At 35.5% G+C, this 22,565-nt stretch overlaps 2 protein-coding genes and 1 long non-coding RNA gene across 3 annotated transcripts; 2 read left to right on the top strand and 1 right to left on the bottom strand.

Annotated features, from left to right (window-relative positions):
* Positions 1-275: 275 nt before the first annotated feature.
* On the top strand, positions 276-13,037 carry LOC146926390 (uncharacterized). The gene is made up of 14 exons (XM_085758756.1): positions 276-497; positions 578-1,144; positions 1,507-2,730; positions 2,843-3,170; positions 3,701-3,956; positions 4,045-4,261; positions 4,348-4,700; positions 4,779-5,288; positions 6,152-7,355; positions 7,441-7,794; positions 8,078-8,315; positions 9,331-11,876; positions 11,995-12,125; positions 12,525-13,037. The coding sequence occupies exons 1-14, from the start codon at positions 354-356 to the stop codon at positions 12,859-12,861; spliced, it is 8,409 nt and encodes a 2,802-aa protein (XP_085614882.1). The 5' UTR covers positions 276-353; the 3' UTR covers positions 12,862-13,037.
* Positions 13,038-15,722: 2,685 nt separating this feature from the next.
* LOC146926389 (uncharacterized) lies at positions 15,723-19,951 on the top strand. Its single transcript, XM_085758757.1, has 2 exons — positions 15,723-19,190; positions 19,327-19,951. The coding sequence occupies exon 1, from the start codon at positions 16,501-16,503 to the stop codon at positions 18,469-18,471; it is 1,971 nt and encodes a 656-aa protein (XP_085614883.1). The 5' UTR covers positions 15,723-16,500; the 3' UTR covers positions 18,472-19,190; positions 19,327-19,951.
* A 790-nt stretch (positions 19,952-20,741) lies between these two features.
* Positions 20,742-22,262, bottom strand: LOC146926388 (uncharacterized). Its single transcript, XR_015034110.1, has 2 exons — positions 21,762-22,262; positions 20,742-21,452 (listed from the first exon to the last, which is right to left on the bottom strand). It is a non-coding gene; the product is annotated as an uncharacterized LOC146926388 (long non-coding RNA).
* Positions 22,263-22,565: the final 303 nt, after the last annotated feature.

The following is a 22,565-nucleotide window of genomic DNA, read 5'->3' as shown; positions in this document are numbered from 1 at the left end:
CAATCGTAGATTGAAAACGACTAAAATAGCTTTTAGTTACTATGAAAACTACAATACTACTCTCTCACTTTTCCTGAAACACAAACAATTCCTTTCACACTCATCTTCTTTACATTTTCATTTTGATTTTGACGAACCAACAAAGAAGGGAATCCACAAAGGAAGAGGGCCTGAAGCTACATGCACAGTACAGCTTTTGATTTCTATTCTTAGTTATTAAGAAATCCATTTCTTTTAGTTTTATTTATTCCACTGTTACTGTTTCTACTCATTTCAGTGTTCTATCTATCAACCAAAAACCTCTTCTTTAGATTTTTGTTTTGGTTACTAAGAAAGAAGAAAGCCTCTACACAATGAACCGTTCAACTTCAACTTCAACTTCAAGGAAGAAGAAGAAGAAGAACAAACCTACTTACCATGACGATCAAAACTTCGTAGACACCATCTTTTCTTGGTCTCTCCAAGACATTTTTAACCAGGATCTTTACAAGAGCAAGGTTTTCAACTTTCTTCTCTTACTTTCTCACATTATCTTTCTTTGACATTACATTTTAATCCTTTGCTTTTGTTTTTGTAGGTGGATAATATCGATTTTTCATTCAATTCAACTGAACAGTATTTTCAGTCATTTGTGTATCCGTTGTTGGAAGAAACTCGAGCACAACTCTGTTCTTGTATGGAAATTTTGTCAAGTTCACCTTATGCTCAAGTCATTTCACTTGAACATTCACGGTCACAGTCATATGGTAGGAATCACTATGTTGTTGAAACTGATACTTGGAAAAACAGGTCATCTGGTCATGGAAAAGAGTTATACAAAACATTGTTCGGCGATGTTTTTATTTTGGCTGATTTTAAACCTGAAACGGTTAATGATTTGCAAAGGTCTGGAAGGACTTGGAGTTTTGTGTTGTCGGCTGGGGGGATTGTTGATGAAGAGATTGAAGGTGATGACGATGAGACTAAACTTATGTCTACTTTTAAAGTCATCTCTTCTAAAGACATTGACATTGATGAAATGGGGCAAAAATCTTTGTTTATTATATTCTTGACGAATATAATCCCCAACAGAAGAATATGGAGCGCGCTACATATGGATGGAGATTCAAAGCTGATTCAGAAGATTTTATGTGCTAGTGATGTGGTAAAAGTGTTGTTTTTATGTTAAAGATTTGATTCAGTGATTCAAAGTCTATAAATATAAGATTATCAGTTGTTCCCGTGAAATAACTGAAGATTATGTTATTTTGATATTCACCATTGATTGATTGTAATGGTTATAACATTATTATAGAAAGAAAGTATGTAGTTGAAAGTTGTAATGTTTAATTATTTATAAAGGATAATGCTAACAAGTGCCCCAGGGACACTCTTTGGCTTTTCCCTTTGTGGTGAATCGTGAATGACATTTTCTAGTTTATTGATATTGAGCCTGACTATTTCCAAGTAGAACATATTTTGACATTTCATTTATGCAAACTCTAATGGATGTATTTTGGGGTGCAGGTTGAGGAAAACTGTTATTACTGTTCTCCGAAGACTGATGCTCTTAGGGACGATGAAACATATCAAAGGTTGTCCTCTGAGTTGAATGAGTCACAAAACAAGGCTATTTGTGCTTGCCTTTCTTCCTTCCATTGCAATCACAAGTCTACAGTGGATCTTATTTGGGGTCCACCAGGAACCGGAAAAACAAAAACATTGGGCACACTGCTTTTTTCTCTATTAAAAATGAACTGTAGGACTCTTGTTTGTGCTCCAACAAATGTTGCTATTAAGGAAGTGGCATTGCGTGTCTTGAGCATGGTGAGAGAATCATTTGATAGAAATTCTGATGCTTTGTTTTGTAATTTAGGAGACATGTTGTTATTTGGTAATCATGAGCGGCTCAAAGTTGGTGCAGAAATTGAAGAGATATATTTGGACTATCGTGTCAAGCAGCTCATATTCTGTTTCACCCCACCCAATGGTTGGAAATATTGTTTTGCTTCAATGATTGATCTTCTTGAAAACTGTGTTTCCCACTATCAGATATTCATTGAGAACGAGATGAGAAAGGAACATGATCAAAATGATGACAATAACTTTAATAGGGCAAAAGATGATAGCCCATCAGATTCTGGTGTGGGGATTCACAAATCTTTTGTTGAGTTTGTCAGAGAGAGGTTTCTGGCTATAGCATCGCCACTCAGATACTGCATTTCCATCTTATGTACTCATATTGCAAGAAGTTGTATTATGGAACATAACTTGAAAGATTTGGCTCGTCTGATTTACTCTCTCAGTTCATTTCAAGCTGTGCTGTTTGAAAATAACATTGTTTGTGAAAAATTGGAAGAGCTTTTCTCTCCTCCAGAAAGTCAACACAGTTCTTTCGAGTCAGTTGTTGTAAGTGCTGCTGAATACTCATTGCACCAGAGGAGCAGAATTGAATGCCTTTCTCTATTAAGAGCCCTTAAAGTTTCAATTGGTGACCTCAACCTTCCAGATGTTGTGACAAAAAATTCAATCAGAGAGTTCTGTTTACAGTCATCTTTATTAATATTTTCCACTGCTTCTAGTTCCTTTAAGCTGCATTCTGTTGACATGGAACCACTCAACGTTTTAGTAATCGATGAAGCTGCACAGTTGAAGGAATGCGAGTCAATCATACCTCTACTACTTTCGGACATAAACCATGCCATTCTTGTTGGAGATGAATGCCAGCTACCAGACATGATTGAAAGTAGTGTACGTGTTCTAAAAATGACCCTTTTAGTACCCCTGGTTCCTACATTTTCACTTATGTTATAAAGTTTTCCGTTGACAATTAATACTAATACCTGTCCTTCATATGCCTAAGGTTTCTTTTGAAGCTGGTTTCGGAAGAAGTTTATTTGCGAGACTGAGCACATTGGGTCATCCAAATCACTTCCTCAATATACAGTACAGGATGCATCCTGCAATTAGTTCCTTTCCAAATTCATGCTTCTATTTGAACCAAATTCTTGATGCTCCAAATGTTATTGCAAAGAACTACAGGAAACAATATCTCCCCGGGCAAATGTTTGGTCCATATTCCTTTATAAATATAATTGGTGGCACCGAAGAGTTTGATGATGCTGGACGAAGCCGGAAAAATATGGTTGAAGTGGCGGTTGTGATGAAAATAATCAGAAATTGTTTTAGAGGTTTGTATTTGTGCGTGTGTGTATAATTTATGTATATGAATCATCTGTTGTTATTTATCATGTTAGAATTCATGCATTCTCTGCACGGGATGATACTAGTCCGTAGAGAAAATATTTCTTTAGATTGTGATTGGTTTAATGTTTGTTTATCGGTAACGTTTCAAGCATTAAATGTATTAACAGTCCTGTATAATGTTATTGTGTTTATTTTACTTTAGAGAAAATATTTCTTTAGATTGTGATTTTGTTTAATAAGAAGATAATTCATTTTTTGTTTGCTAAACTGAATGGCTGCAGTTTTCTTAAAGTATTATAGTTTTTATAATGTGGTCAACTTTATCGGGAAAACAATATTTTTTATTTTAAAATGATCTGTTACTTCAAATACCCTCAAGCAAAGGACATAAAGATACATTATAAAAATGTGGTATACACTAGATATTATGAATTGTTTTTTATTGCTCTGTTAATGCGAAACATATTTCTAATAGAGAAATACTGGTTTCTTAATTATTTTGCGTGGAATGCAGCATGGCTTGAGTCAAATGAGAACCTCAGTATAGGTGTAGTGTCTCCATATGCTGCTCAAGTTGGTTCACTTCAGGATATGCTTGGACAGAAGTATGATAATCACGAAGGTTTCGATGTGAAGGTGAAAACAATAGATGGTTTCCAGGGTGGGGAGCAGGACATAATCATCTTATCCACTGTCAGAACTAATTGTAGTACTTCACTTGGGTTCATTTCCAATAACCAGAGGACTAATGTTGCTCTTACCAGGGCTAGGTAAAACCTACTATGTGCTGTTACAATTGCATTTATTTTTGTCCAAAACGAATGTTTGCATCATTGCTATTGCTTTTATATTCAACAGGCATTGTCTATGGATATTGGGAAATGAAAGGACCCTAGTAAGTCAGAAAAATGTATGGAAAGATTTGGTTCTTGATGCTAAAAAGCGACAATGTTTCTTTAATGCGGATGAAGACGAGGATTTAGCGAAAGGTATCTGGGATGCCAAGAAAGAGCTGGATCAACTTGACGATTTGCTTAATGCAGATAGTCTCATTTTCAGAAACTCTAGGTGGAAGGTATTTGGATTACGATATTGTAATATTACTTATTGTGATCATGTGCTTTACCTTTTGTTCCTTTTAACCCTCAACAATTTGTGCAGGTTCTTTTTAGTGATAACTTCCTCAAGTCATTTAAAATTCTTCCGTCAAAGCGGGCAAAGAAGTCGGTGCTTAACCTCTTACTCAAACTCTCTAGTGGGTGGAGACCAAAAAGGATAAAAGTGGATTTGCTTTGTGGAAATTCATCCCAGATGTTAAAGCAATATAAAGTTGAAGGTCTTTTTATTGTTTATTCAAAGGACATAGTAAGAGAATTAAATTTCACTCAAGTTTTAAGGATATGGGATATACTGCCTCCAGAGGATATTCCAAAAGTAGTGAAGCGTCTTGATAGTATTTTTGGAAGCTATACTGATGATTTTATAAGGCGCTGCAGCGAGCAATGTTTTGAGGGGTAAGTACTTAGAGTTGAAGTTTATTACACCTTAAGCTACTATAGCTAACTGATCGCGGTTTTGTTTTGCTTTTCTAGGAAAATGGAGGTTCCAATGAATTGGGAGAAATCAACAGAAATCATTAATGGAAATGAAGCAGAATTGAGTTGCTGCGATCAAAGAATTTATGTTGAGAATTCAAAGGTTGAGGAAAGTTTTTTATTGATGAAATTCTATTCTTTATCATCTGTTGTGGTTAGCCACTTGCTTTCTGATCGTAATAGTAATGAACTGGAACTTCCTTTTGAAGTATCAGATGAAGAACATGACATAATACTCTTTCCTAAAAGTACATTTGTACTGGGTCGCTCTGGTACTGGGAAAACCACTGTTTTGACCATGAAGTTATTTAAAAAGGAGGAATTACACCATGCAGCTCTTGAACACGCATATGGAATTAAGAGTGTTGAAATTCCTTGTTTGAATGATGAGAAAGAGTATAATGACAGTTCTACTGTGAATGACAGGCCTGTCTTACATCAATTATTTGTAACAGTGAGTCCCAAACTTTGTCAAGCAGTGAAACAACAGATCGTTAAAATGAAAAGGTATTGAACTTGTACTTTGAACTATCAATTTTTCTTTCTTGTTAGATAAATTACTTTTAAAATATCTTGTTGAACCTTATGTGTCTGTCAAAGGATATCTTCACCTACTTGATAATTCCAAAAGTTAAAGATGTGGTCTATAATACTAGGACTTGTTTAGTTTTTGTATCTTTAACTTATCTGTTTGTTTTATTTGTGTTATTTTTTTTAATAAATACACGTTAATTTTTATTTGTCCTGACAATATCTGTTGGATTGTTTCATATGATTTTTGTTGTTTCTATACATCATTTTATACTTTTCTTTATGTAATTATTCTGTGATCTATTATGTTGCTTTTTATCATTAATGATATAGTTTTGTTAGTTTTTATCATCCATATTCACTAACCAATATTTGTTTTAGGAACGCACAGTTTTTAGACTAAAATATGTTTATTATTGAAGCATAAATCACTTATTTTTTAAACATTAATGATTTCCCCCCAACATTTCCTGCATGAATTGCAATTTAAGTAAATGCATGATAAGGTGTATACACAGGCGGATGGAGCGCCCCCCAAACTTTGTACTATTTCACTGTCTCCTTAATGCCTATTAGCTTTCCTTGTATGTCCTTCGCTTAGTGTTAATCCCCCCTCGTATACTAAGTTTTTGGCTTGCCATCAGTAATCAAGTAATGGTTTCAATGATGCACTGTTGTAACTCCTTAATTTTAGTAACCACTGTGGTATCACTTTGCAAGTCTTTTGAAATTTTCTGGTCCTCACGTTTATTCCCTGAGTTCACTTAAGTTTTATTTATTTCAGAGTTTTCTATGCAGTCTTTAATTGGTATGTAATATTTGTATTGTTGTGCATACAGATTCATATGCGGCGGGGATATTTCTGCCAAAAGCTGTTCTATAGATGAAGATATAGTCGATGTTGATGCATCAATACAATTTAAGAATATTCCAGATTCTTTTGTTAATCTTCCCGCCAACTCATATCCACTTGTGATAACTTTTCAGAAGTTTTTGATGATGCTTGATGGGACTGTGGGGAATTCCTTTTTCAAAAGATTTAGTGATCAATCTTCTTTAGGTGAGAACCTTGGTGTAAGATCTGTTGCTTTGGAGACTTTTATAAGGAAGAAGGAAGTGACTTATGACAGGTTTGATTCATTATATTGGCCACATTTCAACTCCCAATATACCAAGAAGCTAGATTCATCCAGAGTGTTCACTGAAATCATGTCTCATATAAAAGGGGGAATGCAATCTCTGGATCCTGGTGAAGGGAAGTTGAGCCGTCAGGATTATCTTTCCTTGTCTGAAAATCGAGCGTCATCCTTAAGCAAGCAGAAAAGGGAGATCATATACGATATTTATCAAAGTTATGAAAAAATGAAGATGAACAAAGGGGATTTTGATTTGGCTGATATTGTTGTTGACCTTCATCGTCGACTCAGAATTAACAAATATGAGGGTGATGAAATGCACTTTGTATATATTGATGAAGTTCAGGATCTAACCATGAGTCAAATTGCTTTATTTAAATATGTGTGTCGAAATGTAGAAGAGGGTTTCGTATTTTGTGGGGATACTGCACAGACCATTGCAAGGGGAATTGATTTTAGGTTCCAGGATATCAAATCTCTCTTTAACAAGAAATTTGTGCAAGAATCAAAGAGAAGTTCCGATAACCACCAAAAAGATACAGTGAAAGTTTCGGAAACCTTTTTGTTGAATCAAAACTTTCGAACTCATGCTGGAGTTTTGAAATTATCCCAGAGCATCATTGAGCTTCTTTATCGTTTTTTCCCTCATTCCATTGATGTTTTGAAGCCTGAGACCAGTTTGATATACGGGGAAGCTCCAGTTGTTCTTGAATGTGGAAGCAGAAAAAATGCCATTGCAACTATTTTTGGCAACACTGGACATGATGACAGTAGGAAAATTGTTGGCTTTGGAGCAGAGCAAGTGATTTTGGTCCGTGATGATTACGCTCGGAAGGAAATTTTAGACAATGTTGGAAAACAAGCTCTGGTTTTAACTATTTTGGAGTGCAAAGGGCTTGAGTTTCAGGTAGTTAAAAAACCATCTTATCTGATTCATTTTGTTTTGAATGTTTTGTTTATTTATTTTAATGGTCATTTGTATTATTTTGCAGGATGTACTGCTGTACAACTTTTTTGGCACATCACCTTTGAAAAATCAATGGAGGTTGATTTATGAGTATATGAATGAACAAGATATACTGGAACCTACAGAATCCAAGTCTTTTCCCAGTTTCAATGATTCCAAACACAACCTTTTGTGTTCTGAGCTTAAACAACTATATGTGGCTATAACTCGTACAAGACAGAGATTGTGGATTTGCGAGAATACAGAGGAGTATTGTAGACCCATGTTTGATTATTGGAAAACGAAACATCTTGTACAATTCAAAGAACTGGATGATTCCCTTGCTCAGGCAATGAAAGTTGCCAGTAGTTCAGAAGAATGGATGTCTCGTGGCAAAAAGGTTGTTTTGCGGTCCACCATTATATTCGTTGTGGTTTCATAGTAATGAATTTTATTAATATGTCTCATTTTTCTGTTAGATCGTTATTATAGATTTATAATTTTCTTTGCGGATTAAATTATTTCTATACCTCACTACCTCGTAGGTGATATTATACTATATCACAAATAGTCTTATACTTTTATTACAATGTAATGCGTAGAGCAAAGCTTTTTGTTTTACCGCATTTGTATAGTATTCTTTTTTCTCTAAATGATATATTATTTTATCCGTTCCTTTGCAGTTATATTATCAAAATAACTATGAGATGGCAACAATGTGTTTTCAAAGTGCTGGGGACTCTTATTGGGAAAAAAGGTCTAAGGCTTCTGGTCTTAGGGAGACGGCAAACCGTTTACATGAGTTGAAACCTGAGGATGCAAATGCAATCCTCAGGGAAGCTGGTGAAATTTTTGAAAGCATAGGAATGGCCGAGTCTGCTTCCCAGTGTTTTTCTGATTTGGGAGATTATAAAAGAGCAGGTATGAACTTCAGTTTTGGCATCTAAATCGTTATTTTATGGCATTTTCTATTGAAAAATGTAAGGACATCATTTTAGAACACAAATAGCATGTTTATACTACAAGTTCCATATTGTGTTCATTTTTTCCGATTGTAGTTTGAATCTGCTCAAGAATTTTAAATGATGAAGTTCTTTTAACTAATGAATATATAAATCAACCCTCATAATACAAATTGGTTACAAGTGGTTCTGTAATATAAAACTAGACACCAACATTTGGAAGCTGACTCCTTGATTTTGATTTTATGTGTTGTTTGGTATTCGGATGATTTCTCTTTTCTACTCACCTTAATAAATTAATTTTTCTATGTTAGTAATAACATTGAACAATAGTACTACACTTATACGCATGAAGTGTGTATGAAACAGTGCCAAGCACCTACAGTAAATTTGTTTACTTCAAGTCATATAACTGTTCTTTCACTATTTGTTCTTCCAAAGATATGGAGAGTATATAAGGAAATAGAAGAAAAGTTAAAATCATATGTAGGAAGAGGTTGATATGCTAACAGGTTGGCTAGTGATGGTATTAGGAACAATTTTATTGAGAGGTTGTTTATGGGGAGAGGGCAATCTGGTAGTCGTAGGAATATCTCACATCTTTGGGAACTGAGAGATAGTTTCTTTTATTCAATCTGAACATTTTGTGACTTGCATATTTCCTCCAGACAAAGCATGTGTTGTGGTTACAACTTTCATCTATACCTAACTTTTATTGTAGTTACGGATACTATTTAAATGACTTCAGGTTATGTGAGTGTCAGTAATAGTTTTGTTGTTGATGATTCCGTTTGATTTGAGTTATGGATTTGACTTATTTTGTTGTAGAAGAAAATATTATAGGGTAATCATCTTTTTTAGTCCCCTAATGACATTGCCAAAGCTTACACACATTTTAATTGAATCTCATGCTTAGATTATTTTTTGCATTATGAATTTTTACTCTTCAAAATTAATCTTATTTTTGCTAACAGGGAAGCTTTACTTGGAAAAATGTGAGCCTGATTTGAAAAGGGCAGGAGATTGCTTTTATTTAGCTGGTTGTCACAAAATGGCAGCTCAAGTGTATGCTAGAGGAAGTTTCTTCTTAAATTGTTTGAAAGTTTGTGCAAAAGGTGGATTGTTTGACATTGGCTTACATTACATTCAGCAGTGGAAACAAAATGAAAGTGTGCATCCCGGTAGGGCTAATAGTCATGATCTGTATGCAATTGAACAGAAATTTCTGGAAAAATGTGCCCGAAAATATTTTGATAAGAAAGATATCAAATCTATGATGAAGTTTGTAAGAGCTTTTCATTCGATGGATTTGAAGCGTGAGTTCTTACAATCATTAAGCTTACTTGATGAGCTTCTTGAATTAGAAGAGGAATCAGGCAACTTTATGGAGGCTGTAAACATTGCTAAGATGATGGGTGATATTCTTCGTGAGGCTGATCTGCTAGGAAAAGTTGGCGAATTCTTGGAAGCATATGAACTTGTGCTTTTCTATGTACTTGCAAATTCTCTTTGGTATAAGAGAAGCATAGCATGGCCCATGAAGCAGTTTACGCAGAAGGCCGAGCTTTTGGGAAGAGCGTTGGCATTTGCAAAGGAAGTGTCAAACAACTTTTATGAGCTTGCATCTACAGAAGCTGAAATACTATCAAATGAGCATGATAACATTTTTGAAATAATGAATCAGTTGAAATCTTCTCGCATCCATAGGAGTATCCGAGGGGAAATATTATGTTTGAGGAAACTGTTGTGTTCTCATTTTCGTATGAACACCTCTAAGTATGTATGCCAAGACAATATGTTAGATGTTTCTGTCGAAGGCATGATTTTGAAAAATCAATTTTCTGTGGAGACATTGTTTTATTGTTGGACATGTTGGAAGGATAACATTGTTCATATGCTAGAATCCCTTTCAAATTTCAAACCTCAAGAGCCTTATCAGCATTGCAGTTATGTAAAGTTTGCATTCAATTATTTGGGTGTTCAGAAGCAGATTTATAATCTCAATGACATTTACCTTTTGCTCATCCCTGACGCAAACTGGGTGAAGAAATTGGGAGATAGGTTGCTAAAGAAGAATGGTAGGCTAGTCTCTGTTGATGTTCAACCTTTAGTTTCTGTTGTTCAAAATTATTGGAGTTCAGAGTTACTATCTGTTGGCATGGATGTTTTGTGCAACCTCGACGCACTCTACAAGTTTTCAGTTAATAAGGCTTTGTCTGAATTCTGTCAGGTACAGTCCTTATTGCATATCTATGAGGTCTCAAAATTTCTTCTCAAGTCCAAATGTTTTAGCCATGGACACGGTAACTTGAAAACATTGGAAACATTTTACAGAATGCCAATCGAGTGTTTATTCCACCTTCTAGTCCCCCTTGACTGCAAGAAAACACTGACAAAAGAAATGTTTTATCTAAGGGAAACTGAAGCTTGTCAGAATATTATGAAAGAGGTGATCTGTGAAAACACTAAACAGAAAGGAAGATTGACCTATGGTCAAATTGGAAAGGTGGTAGTTATGGTTCTTGGTATAGCTAATGTAAAAGATGAACTGTTTGTGCAAATTCTGAAAAAATATGAAGATAACAATACACCCTGGAAAGAATTCATTGAAAGCGTACAGTTAAATTCAGCAAATGAAGTGACTTTTGAGGTTGATCGCGCTCATAGGCTTTTCAAAGCATTGGATTATACTTATAGGGTGAATTGGATGAAGGAAATTGACTATATGTCTCCCAGCTGCTTTATGTATCTTATTGAGCGGCTACTGCTGTATGTATCACATTTGAACGGCTGCCGGAAAGGTTTCATTTATGCAACAAAGTCATCTTTCACTGAATGGCTAATTTGCCAGGATGAAAATTCTCTTTCAAAGTTGAGCTTTGTGCCTGTTGTACAATCAGACATAATACCTGTCCTTGATTTCATTGAAAATATCCTGCATGAGTTATTTCATGATCAAAATGGTACCAAAACCTGGATTAGAAAATCAAACTTGGATGTGAAGAATTCTTTTACATCGCTTCTCATTAGATTGGTTGCTTCAGCATGTTTGCTTCATCTCAGCTCCAGTGGGTGTGTACGTTTACTTCATGATTTTTTGAAGGAAAGCGATATAACCGATCAATTGCCTTTGGAATTTTGCAATGTTCTTCGGAAAGGAAATAAACACGTGGGTTTGGAAGTCATTGCAGAGGCATTTAAAGTAATTGGAAACCCGTTGGTCATTGTCAGGCTTCAGAACAGTTCTTCCGAAATCGTTTGTTTGGATGCTGTGTTTGTGGATTTAGGGACGTGCCAAACACGAGAGCTCATATTACAAACATTATTTCCCAGCAGAGTCGACAGTATGGCTGTGGAAACTGCAGCAGTAATAACAGAACCCTCTATTTCTGTTTTAGATCAGGCATCGGATGGACAAATTCAAGATGGAATTGACATGTCTATGAATGTTGACTGCTTCTGGGATTTGTTGGAAAAATTTCAGTCGGCAACCGATGTATCATGTCTTAAAATAATACAGGTGCGCCTATTTTTTTTCCTGTGTTTAAATAAAATGCAAATGTAAGCCTCTATCAAAATATTTATATTCTTTTACGACAAGTATATTTTTCTTTCACCTTTTTTCATTAACTCTTCAGGATTTTTTTGATCCTTGCATTCAACTTTTGACTTCGTTGGTACAAAATCCTGTTAATCTGGAAAACAAAAATGAAATGGGAGAGTTGGTGAGTTTGCTTGATGAAATGAAGCAACTTAAAGCCTCATCGAGGTAAGTTATATATGTAACTTGCCACAAATAATCTTATTCAACTTTTTTGGTTCAGAATTTTAAGACTTTGCAATATGTTTCGTTTTGCTTTGCTGTTAAATTTTAATTTATATATATGTTCACATATCCGATATCATATATGTTACAAGAGATATTATCGATAAATGTAGATTATCGATAATGGTATCCTTAATATACCTAAACGGCTTCCATTATGGGTATCAAACTAATAGCGGTTTTTTTTTTTGTTACAAACTAATAGCGACTTATACAAGCTAAATCTTCTAATCGATAATTTGGCAAAAGAAATAATTTAAAATTCATTAGGGTTTTTTTTTTCGCTATCAATATCTTTATTTTTAGCCAAAACTTGACAAAAACTATTTATTTTATTCTCAGCCTCTTCTGCAATGATTCGGTGATAGAGAAGTGCACTACAAGTGAACTCTCAAAGAAAATTTCTTCAATGCCATCAAAAGTAGCACACATCTTGAATCAGCTGAATTTGTCTTGCAAGAGGAATACCAATGTTGAGTCTGATCCATCACAAGTCAGCCCTGCAGTAGGCAATGATGACCACAAGCAAAATGTTTTGAAGGCATCAAAAGATAACATGGGAAGGAAAAACAGGACATGGGAAGCAAAATGTTTTGAAGCAAAATGTTCTCAAGCTGCAGATAACTCAGGACATGGGAAGGCCAAGGAAAAACAGGGAAGGAAAAAGAATGGGAAGTGAAAATGCACTTATGATAAACTTGTTTGGTCTTTTGTTCATGCAGATGTTGTTGTAATTTTTTTGTTTTAACTTCAAACTGTCTGGTTTTGGTATTTCCTGATTGTGGAATCTTTGCAGTAAACTTTTGAAAAGTATTTTAAAGATTAATTAATATGAAAATGTATCCCTTTATCATACTTGGTCTTTGTACACTTTTTTTTAGCTTAGTGTTTTTCAAAGTTCTCTGATGAATCAGATAGTCGTTTTTGGAAAAATGTGAAAACAGTTAATTTCGGTTTCTATTTTTTTGGATTTAAATTTAAAAATGCTTAGTGACACAAACTAGTTGTACAAAATGAGTGATTGAGATTCTAGTTGCCTTTGAAATTGCAAGAGACGTCAATAGCATATTGATGATGATTTTGTTAAAATGATTTTTTATTGAAATGAGCAAGTAGTTTTTCATCAAACTTTTATACAGGCTGGTAGCAAACAAGTTACAAACAACTAGCAAATTTTAAAAAATAAAATAACTACTAATCTTTAACTAACATCTCTAATACAAACTCATGGACTAAGCGTGTCTATGATTCAATCTTATGAGAAACAAAAGCGATGCTACAAACATCAAGATTTGAGAGTATTACAGAGAGAGAAAAAAAAATCAATTTAAAGTCTAAATTATACATAAAAAGTTAAAATTTAAAGACCTTTAAGAGTGTACACCCTGGACGTACTCATTAACATTTTCCTTTATTAAAATTTCACCCTTGGACTATTTTGTTGGTATATCATTTTTTGCCACGTAATACCATTTGACCAAGTCAAATCAAATCAAATCAAATCTAGTATTTCTCCTTTCAAATCAAATCTTACGGTGAGATAATTTTTCATGTCTCCTCTTTGCCTAATTTACTTCACTAGTTGCCTTTTGACATGGTTTGCTTAGTTCCTTCTGTTCTAGGATGTGGTTTCTTAAACATGAGTCTTTGTTAACATACTAATATTTAGTTATATACGTTGCATGTCCTTCGAGATTGTCCACTCGCGGTAGGTATTTGGTTGAATACAGTTAGGATTAATCAAAGAGAGAACTTTTTTGAAGCCAATTTGCAGAATTGGATCGACTTAAACATGAATATGGAGTTGGGCATGAATGATATAGGTTGTTGGGCTGAGTTTTGGGCGACGGCGTGTCATACTTTGTGGTCTTGGAGAAACAAGTTGAGTCATGATAGTGAAGCTACGATGCCTCTTAACTCTTGGAAGGAGGTTACAAGGAGGGTTAATTGTTACATGGACAATCAATATAATCATCCTATGATCACTACTAGTAGGAGAGTGGTGGAGAATATATCTTGGAAGCCACCGGAGATTGGTTGGATCCGTCTTAACACCGATGGCGCGTCTAAAGGGGGATATACAGCTGGTTGTGGAGGAGTGTTGCGGGGTGATAATGGGGAGTGGATTTGTGGTTTCTCAAAAGGATTAGGGAGTTGTGATTCAAATGTAGCTGAGCTTTGGGGTGCGTTTGAAGGATTGAAGTTGGCTAGAGCTCGTGGTTTTAATAGAGTGGAGCTTCATGTTGATTCTTGGGTAGTGGCCACTACTCTCTCTTCCTCGAAAATAGGAACGGCAACAAGTTGGAGTTTACTGCAACATATTCGACGGTTGTTGGATATGAATTGGGAGGTTCGGATTTGTCATTCGTACAGAGAAGCAAATGCTTGTGCTGACGCACTTGCAAATATAGCTTGTGCTGACGCACTTGCAAATATAGCTTGTGATGGAGGTTTCACTTTGATGTTATATGAGCATTGTCCTGCTCAAATTAGTATGTTGTTTTTAGCTGATTTAACTGGTGTTTGTACTCCGCGTATTGTTAGGCGGTAGTTCCTTTCTTTGTTGGGCTTAGGCCCTCTTGTTATCCAAAAAAAAAAAAATTTAGTTATGCGCGGAATGCGCGGGTCCAAGTCTATGCATTGTATTGAGTAGAATGCCTCTGCATCACTAGATTGGTAACAAACTTACAAATAACACGTATGTCACAAAATCTTTCAATTTGTGACACTAGACTGGTTACATAAATTTCATATACCTCTTTTACTTGCATTCTTTAATTAATTTTTAGAAACAATCTCTTACTTAGATCCTCAATGCACCATTTGTTACATTGTGAAATATTAGATTCTTTATGTCACAAATAACCTCCCTTCAACTAAAATCAAGTAGTGTGTCATCAGCTTCTTAATACTAATACTTAAAAATGGTGTTTGAGATTATTGTTTAGCTTGGTTAAATTAAACTAGAACTTTTACCCGTGCTACCGCCCGGGTCATAAACAATGGAGAAGCTAATATGTTGCAATATGGGACCTCGTTTGTTTTGGATTTTTTTGAAAAAAAAAATCAATTTTTAACTAAAAAATCACTTTTTTTTATTCACATTAATTCTTGTCATGACTGTGTCGTATATTCTTTTCTGTTTTAGTGTCATGGTTGACATCAATCGAACATACTCATTAGCCAAAATGTGCTAGTCACAACCTCATAATTCATCCCATCCCATTGCCACAAAGTTGTGAACCAATGGCCTACCCTAGAAGAACCAAAAGTTGCAAGGTTTAGCATCAAGTTAAGAATAATAACAGGGAGATCTATTATTTTGTTAACAACCAATAAAAAAAAGAACAACATTAATAAGAGTATCAAGAATCCTTTCAGGTTATACTACAAAAATACTATCCAAGAAAAAACACCAGTTTGGAAAACATATTACTAACCTTGTAAGTACAAACCCAACCTGCAGTCTATTAAAACAAAAATGAAAACAAATACTCAATTTCCCTAAACCTTGAACTTGGATGAAGCAAAACTATGGCTTAATATATCCCGTGGTCCCTTAACTTATTTTTCCTTCTCACTTCAGTCCCTTAACTTTTAAATGTGTCAATTTGGTCCTGTAAGTCCTCTTCCGTTTACTTAGTTGGTCCTTTCCGTTAACTTTTTTCAAAAAACGTTAGCTCTGCTTATGTGGCACTCCAGGTTGGCATAATCCTTAGAATTCTGAGAAGATAGAGAGAGAATGAAGAAAACGTAGAGAGAGAAAGAGAAGAAAACACAGAGAGAGGAAGAAGAAGAAACGAACTGAAGATCAAAGGAACCATCTTGTTGAAGACAAAAACGAAGAGAAAACGCTGCTGCATCTGGAACGAAGAGAAAATTCAGGTTTGTTTCCTCTTCTTCTTCGCGAAAAAATCTTTGGTTTTTCTGATTAGGGTTTCTAAAATTGTTGAAGTTTCTGAAAAATGTTGAAGTTTTGTATGAATGTGTTGCCTTTTAATGCTGATTTCATCTTCATGTTCGCGAATATGAAACTCATATTTGTTCTGATTAGGGTTTCAAAATTTTGCTAGGGTTTTGAAAAATCTTTGGATGATTTTTGTAGATTTTAAGGTTCTGTATGCATGGATTTTATATTCTATTGTATTTGCCCTCTTCAAAAGTTGATTTTTGTCTGTTGTGTTGGATGTTTTGAGCGAAATAAAGCATGGTTTTATATTGTTGTGTTGTGCTGTCTGTGGTCCATTTTTTTCGATTTTAGTGCACATATTTAATTAGGGTTTGTTCTTTTCTTTCCTGCCTTAATTGTTCAAAACAGATGGACCAAGTGTTTGAGTGTGTCTTACATCATGCTGGGGACTTAAGTTCTTTTAGTGACCCTAAGTATGTAGGTCCAGAAGAAGTACTTGAATGTGATCCAGATGTTTTCAGCTATTTTGCTTTGTTAGCAACCTTAAAAGGATTAGGTTATGTTAGTCTGAAGTCCTTGTGGTATTTTGATCCTGTTATGGAAGATGGAATGGTAGCTTTGAATAGTGACATAGGGTGTAGAAGGATGCAGAATATTGCATATCAGTTTGATAGGGTCCATTTGTATGTTGGTCACCCCATGTCACAACCTGAAATTGTAGAGCTTAACCCATTGATAGAATATCCTATAATGGCCCCACCTGTGGCCCCACCTATCCCACCTGTTAGGAATGAAACAAATGAAAGTCCCACTAGTGTAGGTTCCACTGCTGAGGGTGAGCGTTCAAATACAGATGGTGGTGTAAGTGGTGTAGGTCCCACTGTTGAGTGTACACATGCTGATGGGCCTGAGTTGGACTTAAATGAACATGGCCCAATGATTGATGAGAATGAATTGTTTGGTGAGTATGATAATGGGCCTGGATTAGGAGATAATGAGACACAGACTGAAGTTGGACAAAATAGTCATGGACCTGAGCTAGAGAAGGAAACTGTGAATCTGAGTGAGGCACCAGTGGCAGAAACTGTGAACGTGGGTGAGGCACCAGTGGAGGAAACTATGAATGTGGGTGAGCCTGGGCTAGGGAATGAAAATGACTTTGGCTTTGACTTTGGGTTAGGGAATGAAAATGAGGATCTGGCTGGTGAGAAGGAAGACAGTGCCCTTGGTGTACATTTTGGTGAGTCAGAAGAAGAGGTGGGAATAGCAGGAGACTTAGACAGTGAGATAGGTGGAATTGGAGTAAATGTTGAGATAGAGACTGAAGTTGGTGAAGTGAACAATGTTGTGAATCAAACTGAAGTGGGTGAAGGATTTGTGAGGGTAGAGAGTAAAGATAACACTGCTGACAAGGGGAAAAGGAAGAAGGGAGGAGCTTCTTCTCAGAAGAAGAGTAAAACTAGCAAGGGGAAAAAGAGGAAAGGAAGACCCAAGAAAAAACAACCAGGAAAAGATCATGTGTTTGAAGATGACATTATTGAGCAACTACAAAGGTCTGTTAACATTGAAAGTGAAGCAGGAGCATCAGAGATTGCAGTATCTGATAGGGGTTTGGATGAATTAGATGAAGTCAATTCTGATGACTTGAATAGTGGATCTGAGAGTGATGAGGATGGTGTGAACAGAGCCAAATTCCCAACTTTCAAAATGCCAGATAAAATGAAGGATTATAAATGGGAGGTTAGAACATATTTTGTGTCAAAGTTAATTTTTATGGAAGCAATGAGGACTTATGGAGTACACTCTGGAAGGGCAAAAAAATTTAGAAAGAATGATAAAGAAAGAGTGAGGGTTGGATACAAGGAAGGATGTCCATGGGAGGCATTATGTGCTAAAATACCTGGTGAAGAGACATGGCAGTTGAGAAAGGTTTACCCTGGAGATCATGAGTGTGACATAGACCAAAATGTGAATTTGATGAATTCTAGAGGGTTAGGTGCTAAACTTCATGCAAGGGTTAGAGAGAATATAGATCTTAAAATTTCAACTATAATGGAGAGGGTTCAGGAGAAGTGGAATATTCAAATGGGTAGGAGCAAAGCATATAGAGCAAAGAAGTTTCCAGTGGAATTTGTTGAAGGGAGCTTTAGAGATCAATACACAAGGCTGCATGATTATGCTCATGAATTACCAAGGTCTAACCCTCATTCAACTGTCAAGATTACATCAACCCCATATGAAGGTACTGAGGCTGACCTAGAGAACCCAAATACAATAGTTTGTCCTAGATTTCAGAGAATGTATGTATGCTTTAAGGGGTGCATGGATAGCCTTTTCAAAATGCAGAAAGATCATTGGGCTAGATGGTTGCTTCCTTAAGGGGTCTTATGGTGGAATGTTGCTAGCTACCATTGGAATGGATCCAAATGACCAAATACTTCCAATTGCATTTGCAGTTGTTGAAGGAGAGACTAAAGAGTCTTGGACATGGTTCCTGAAGCTTCTCATAAATGATTTGGGAGCTTCTCATATGCCTGTTTTTTTGTATACATTTTGTTTATGCCTCTGGTTATAGTAATTTCTGACAAGATTTTGTTGTATTGTATCAATTAGGGACTTTTACCAGCTACTGATTTGTTGCTTCCTGAGGTTGAGCAGAGGTTTTGTGTGAGACATCTCTACAACAATTTTAGAAAGAGATTTCCTGGTAAAAAACTAAAAGAGTTAATGTGGAGAGCTGCCAAAGCTACATACAGAAATGCTTTGGAAAAGGAGATGAAGGAAATAAAGGCTATAAGTGAGGAGGCATTTAACTATCTATGTGAAATAGATCCAAGACATTGGACTAGGTCAATGTTTAAAGGTGACTCAAAGTGTGACACATTAGTGAACAACATGTCAGAAGCCTTTAACTCTGTGATTGTGATTCCAAGGTCCAAGCCAGTTGTTTCCATGATGGAGGATATAAGGGTTAATGTCATGCAGAGGTGAGAGAAGAATAGGCAGAAAATTACAAGGTTTGATGATGGTGTTATTCTGCCAAATATCAAGAAGAAGCTAGAAAAGGAATCATCTTATACAAATAACTGGATAGTAAGGTATTAATTTTCATTTGTATGCTGATTGTGTTTTTTAAATTTTCATGTGTATGTTGATTAAGTTTTTTGTATTAAGTTTCTGGTTTTCATTATGCATTAAATTTCTGGTTTCCTGGTTTCTGGTTTATTTTCTTAGGCAAGGTGGGGATCATGATTTCCAAGTGATCCATTTATTAAGTTCTGGAGACAAGTATGTTGTTAACTTGCAGCAAATGGTGTGTGACTGCAGGAAATGGTACTTGACAGGGCTGCCATGTTGTCATGTCATTGCTTGCATAAAACACAAACATTACAACATTGCTGACTATGTGCCATCCATCTACAAGAAAGAAGCATATATTGATTGTTATTCAAGCATGATATATCCTGCCAATAGACAAAATTGTGGATGAGGACTGAATATACTGATCTTCAACCACCAGCTATCAAAAAACAACCTGGGAGACCTAGAAAGAAAAGAAGATTGGATGCAAGTGAGCTTCTCAGAGATAGTGGACAAATGAAGAGAGCATCATATGGAATCAAATGCAGTAGGTGCAAGTAATCTGGACACAACAAGTCAACATGCCCACTGCCTCCACCTCCACCTCCTGAATCAGAGACTCAAACTCAAGCTTCTCAGGTGCCACCATCTCCGCCTCAAGCACAAGTTGAGACTCAAACCAGTCAGCCACAGGTATCTCAGACTCAAACTACTCAGCCACAAGTTTCTCAGAGTCAAGCTTCTCAGGTTCAGGCTACTCAGACTCAGGCTACTCAGAGCCAATCTTCTCAGAAGCAAAATGCATCAACTAGGAAGAGAAAGGCCAAGGCTCCAGTTACTCAGTCACAAGTTTCTCAGAGTCAAGCTTCTCAGGTTCAGGCTACTCAGACTCAAGCTACTCAGAACCAAGCTTCTCATAAGCAAAATGCATCAACTAGGAAGAGAAAGGCTAAGGCTCCAGCTACTCAGTCACAAACTTCTCAGATTCCACCAAGTCAAAAGCAAAATGCTCCAACTAAGAATAGAAGGGCTAGTGATCAAGTTTCTGCTACTCAACCAAAACAAGCTGCAAAGCCAGGAGACAAGGGGAGAAAGAAGGGAGGATATGCTACTCAGCCAATGTAGTATTAGGCAATTTAGAATGTCTTTTTTTTGGATATCTGATATTAACAACTACTGATGCAATTACTGCTATTAAGTTGTTTTGAATGTTAAGCAAATGTGTGCTATTAAGCACTTTTGACTGTTAAGCATTTGTGTGCTATTAAGCACTTTTGACTTGTAGTCACTTATAAGTTAAGTACTGTTAAGCTATTAAGCTATTAATGTAAGTTGTGCTATTAAGCTATTAATGTAAGTTATGCTATTAAGCTATTAATGTAAGATGTGCTATTAAGCTAATGTAAGATGTGCTATTAATGCACCTTTGATTCACTAATTGTGATATCTTGTTTGTTCTTAAATTTCCAACTATGTCAGACACTGCATTTACAACTTATAACCTTGTTTCTTGTTATGTGCTATAATGCACTTACAACTTAAAAACATATTCAGGACAAACCATTTCATTTCATAGAACATAATCAAGTCATTTCATTCATCAACAACAATTACAAACATCAACAACAATTTCATTCATCAACAAACCATTTCATTCATTCATCATAATCAAAACATTACATTCATTCTTCAATCCATTACATTCATTCATCAACTTTTCCTATTTCAAATAAAATCCACTCAAAATGGAAGTGGTTTTACAAACTAAAATTGTTCCTATGACCAACCCAATCCCAAAACATAAAAATCCAAAAATCAGTGCCATTAACAACCATTTTCGTGTCCTTGATAACTCAATCTTCAACTTCTTAATCTTTTTACCTTGTTTTTCAATCTTCAATTCCCTTTCATCAATAAAATCATCTTCATCAACCAACTTAAAGTAGCTGCAACCTTTGTCACTAGCATTCCTGTAGTTTCTGCAACCCCAGAATTTCTTCCCACAGTTAGGATTCAAAGAATCAGTAACCGTTCGAACTACACTTGATTCTCCACACCTACAGCTCGGATTTGCTCTTCTCCTCAAACTAGATCCAACAGATCCATATGACTGCTCGTGAACCCACTGTGTTTTTGATGTCTGGCTCGACATTTCAGGTGAAGGTGATGCTTGGTTACAAATTTTCTGGGTCTGGGTCGCGAAATGAAGAAGAAGAATGGAAGGTTGTGGCTACTAAATCTTCATATGTTTCCTTGAAACATTCTAGACATTATGATCTCTACAACAAAAGCACCTTTGACATAAGTTTCTTTGAAACATTCTAGACATGTTTTAATCTGATACACACAACTATTTTTTATATCTAAAACATGCATCTTCTAGAAGGACAGTATAAGCATATGTTAAGATCAAAGGTAGTAGAGTGTCTCTCGGTAAAACAACTACAAAGTTTAGTTGCATATACGCAAAATTTTCACCTAATAGCAACATTAGACGGTGTGAAAAATTCAGCTAATAAACTCAATACCAATTTTATAAAACAATGCTAAAAATATAAATGAAGAATATAAGGTAGAGAACACAATACTTTGAGTAAATTGATCACTTCATTTTTTATAGATCATTTGTCATCACTTCAGTTTAGTTACATATCTCTTGTGATGATAATTCTACCATCCGGATCAAACCGTTCGTGGCTTCCACACAAAACTTTTAGTTGGTCCAATTCACTCAAATCATTACAACAAAAGGCTTTGTGTGGAAGTCGCGACTAGTTTGGTCCGGGAAGTAGAATAATCATCACAACAAGAGATATATGCATCTTCTTGGATTGTGTAAAGTTGATCGAGTGTTGCTTTACTGTTGGCATGCATTCAAGCAATCAACCAGTTCCGATACAAAAGAGAGATGAAGATATGAAAGAGAATGGATTTATATGTATTGCTCACTGTGGCTAAACCTAGATTTTGGTAACGATTGACTACATTGGATCTGAACATGGGAATGAAATTGGAATGACCAGGAAAAATATTGCAAGTGAAAATGTTAAAGTCTATTCTTTAAGAAAGAAGATATGAGACAAAGAGTGGAAGACTAAGTTATGTAGTGAGAGGCTTATATAAAGAAGTAAATAAAATTGATGTACCAAACATTGTTGTCAAAATCCCGACTTAAATCCTAAAATCCAGGATTTTGCGATTTTCTTCACCTTCAACGACTTAAATCCATAGTAGAATCCTAAACTAGGCAAAATACTACGATTTTGATTGCGATTTTACGATTTCTTATAAACTAAGTCATTTATGACTATATACCACTTATAACATATATTAAGCATTATTATTTTTTGGTAAAATCCATCGATTTTGATTGCGATTTTACAATTTCCTAT

This window comes from Medicago sativa, chromosome 4, assembly GCF_051527215.1.
Source record: "Medicago sativa cultivar Bolivia chromosome 4, Bolivia_mono, whole genome shotgun sequence".
In the NCBI taxonomy this organism is placed as follows: Eukaryota; Viridiplantae; Streptophyta; class Magnoliopsida; order Fabales; family Fabaceae; genus Medicago; species Medicago sativa.
The sequence above is the reverse complement of the archived record's forward strand: the minus strand, read 5'-3'. Positions and strand labels throughout refer to the sequence as shown.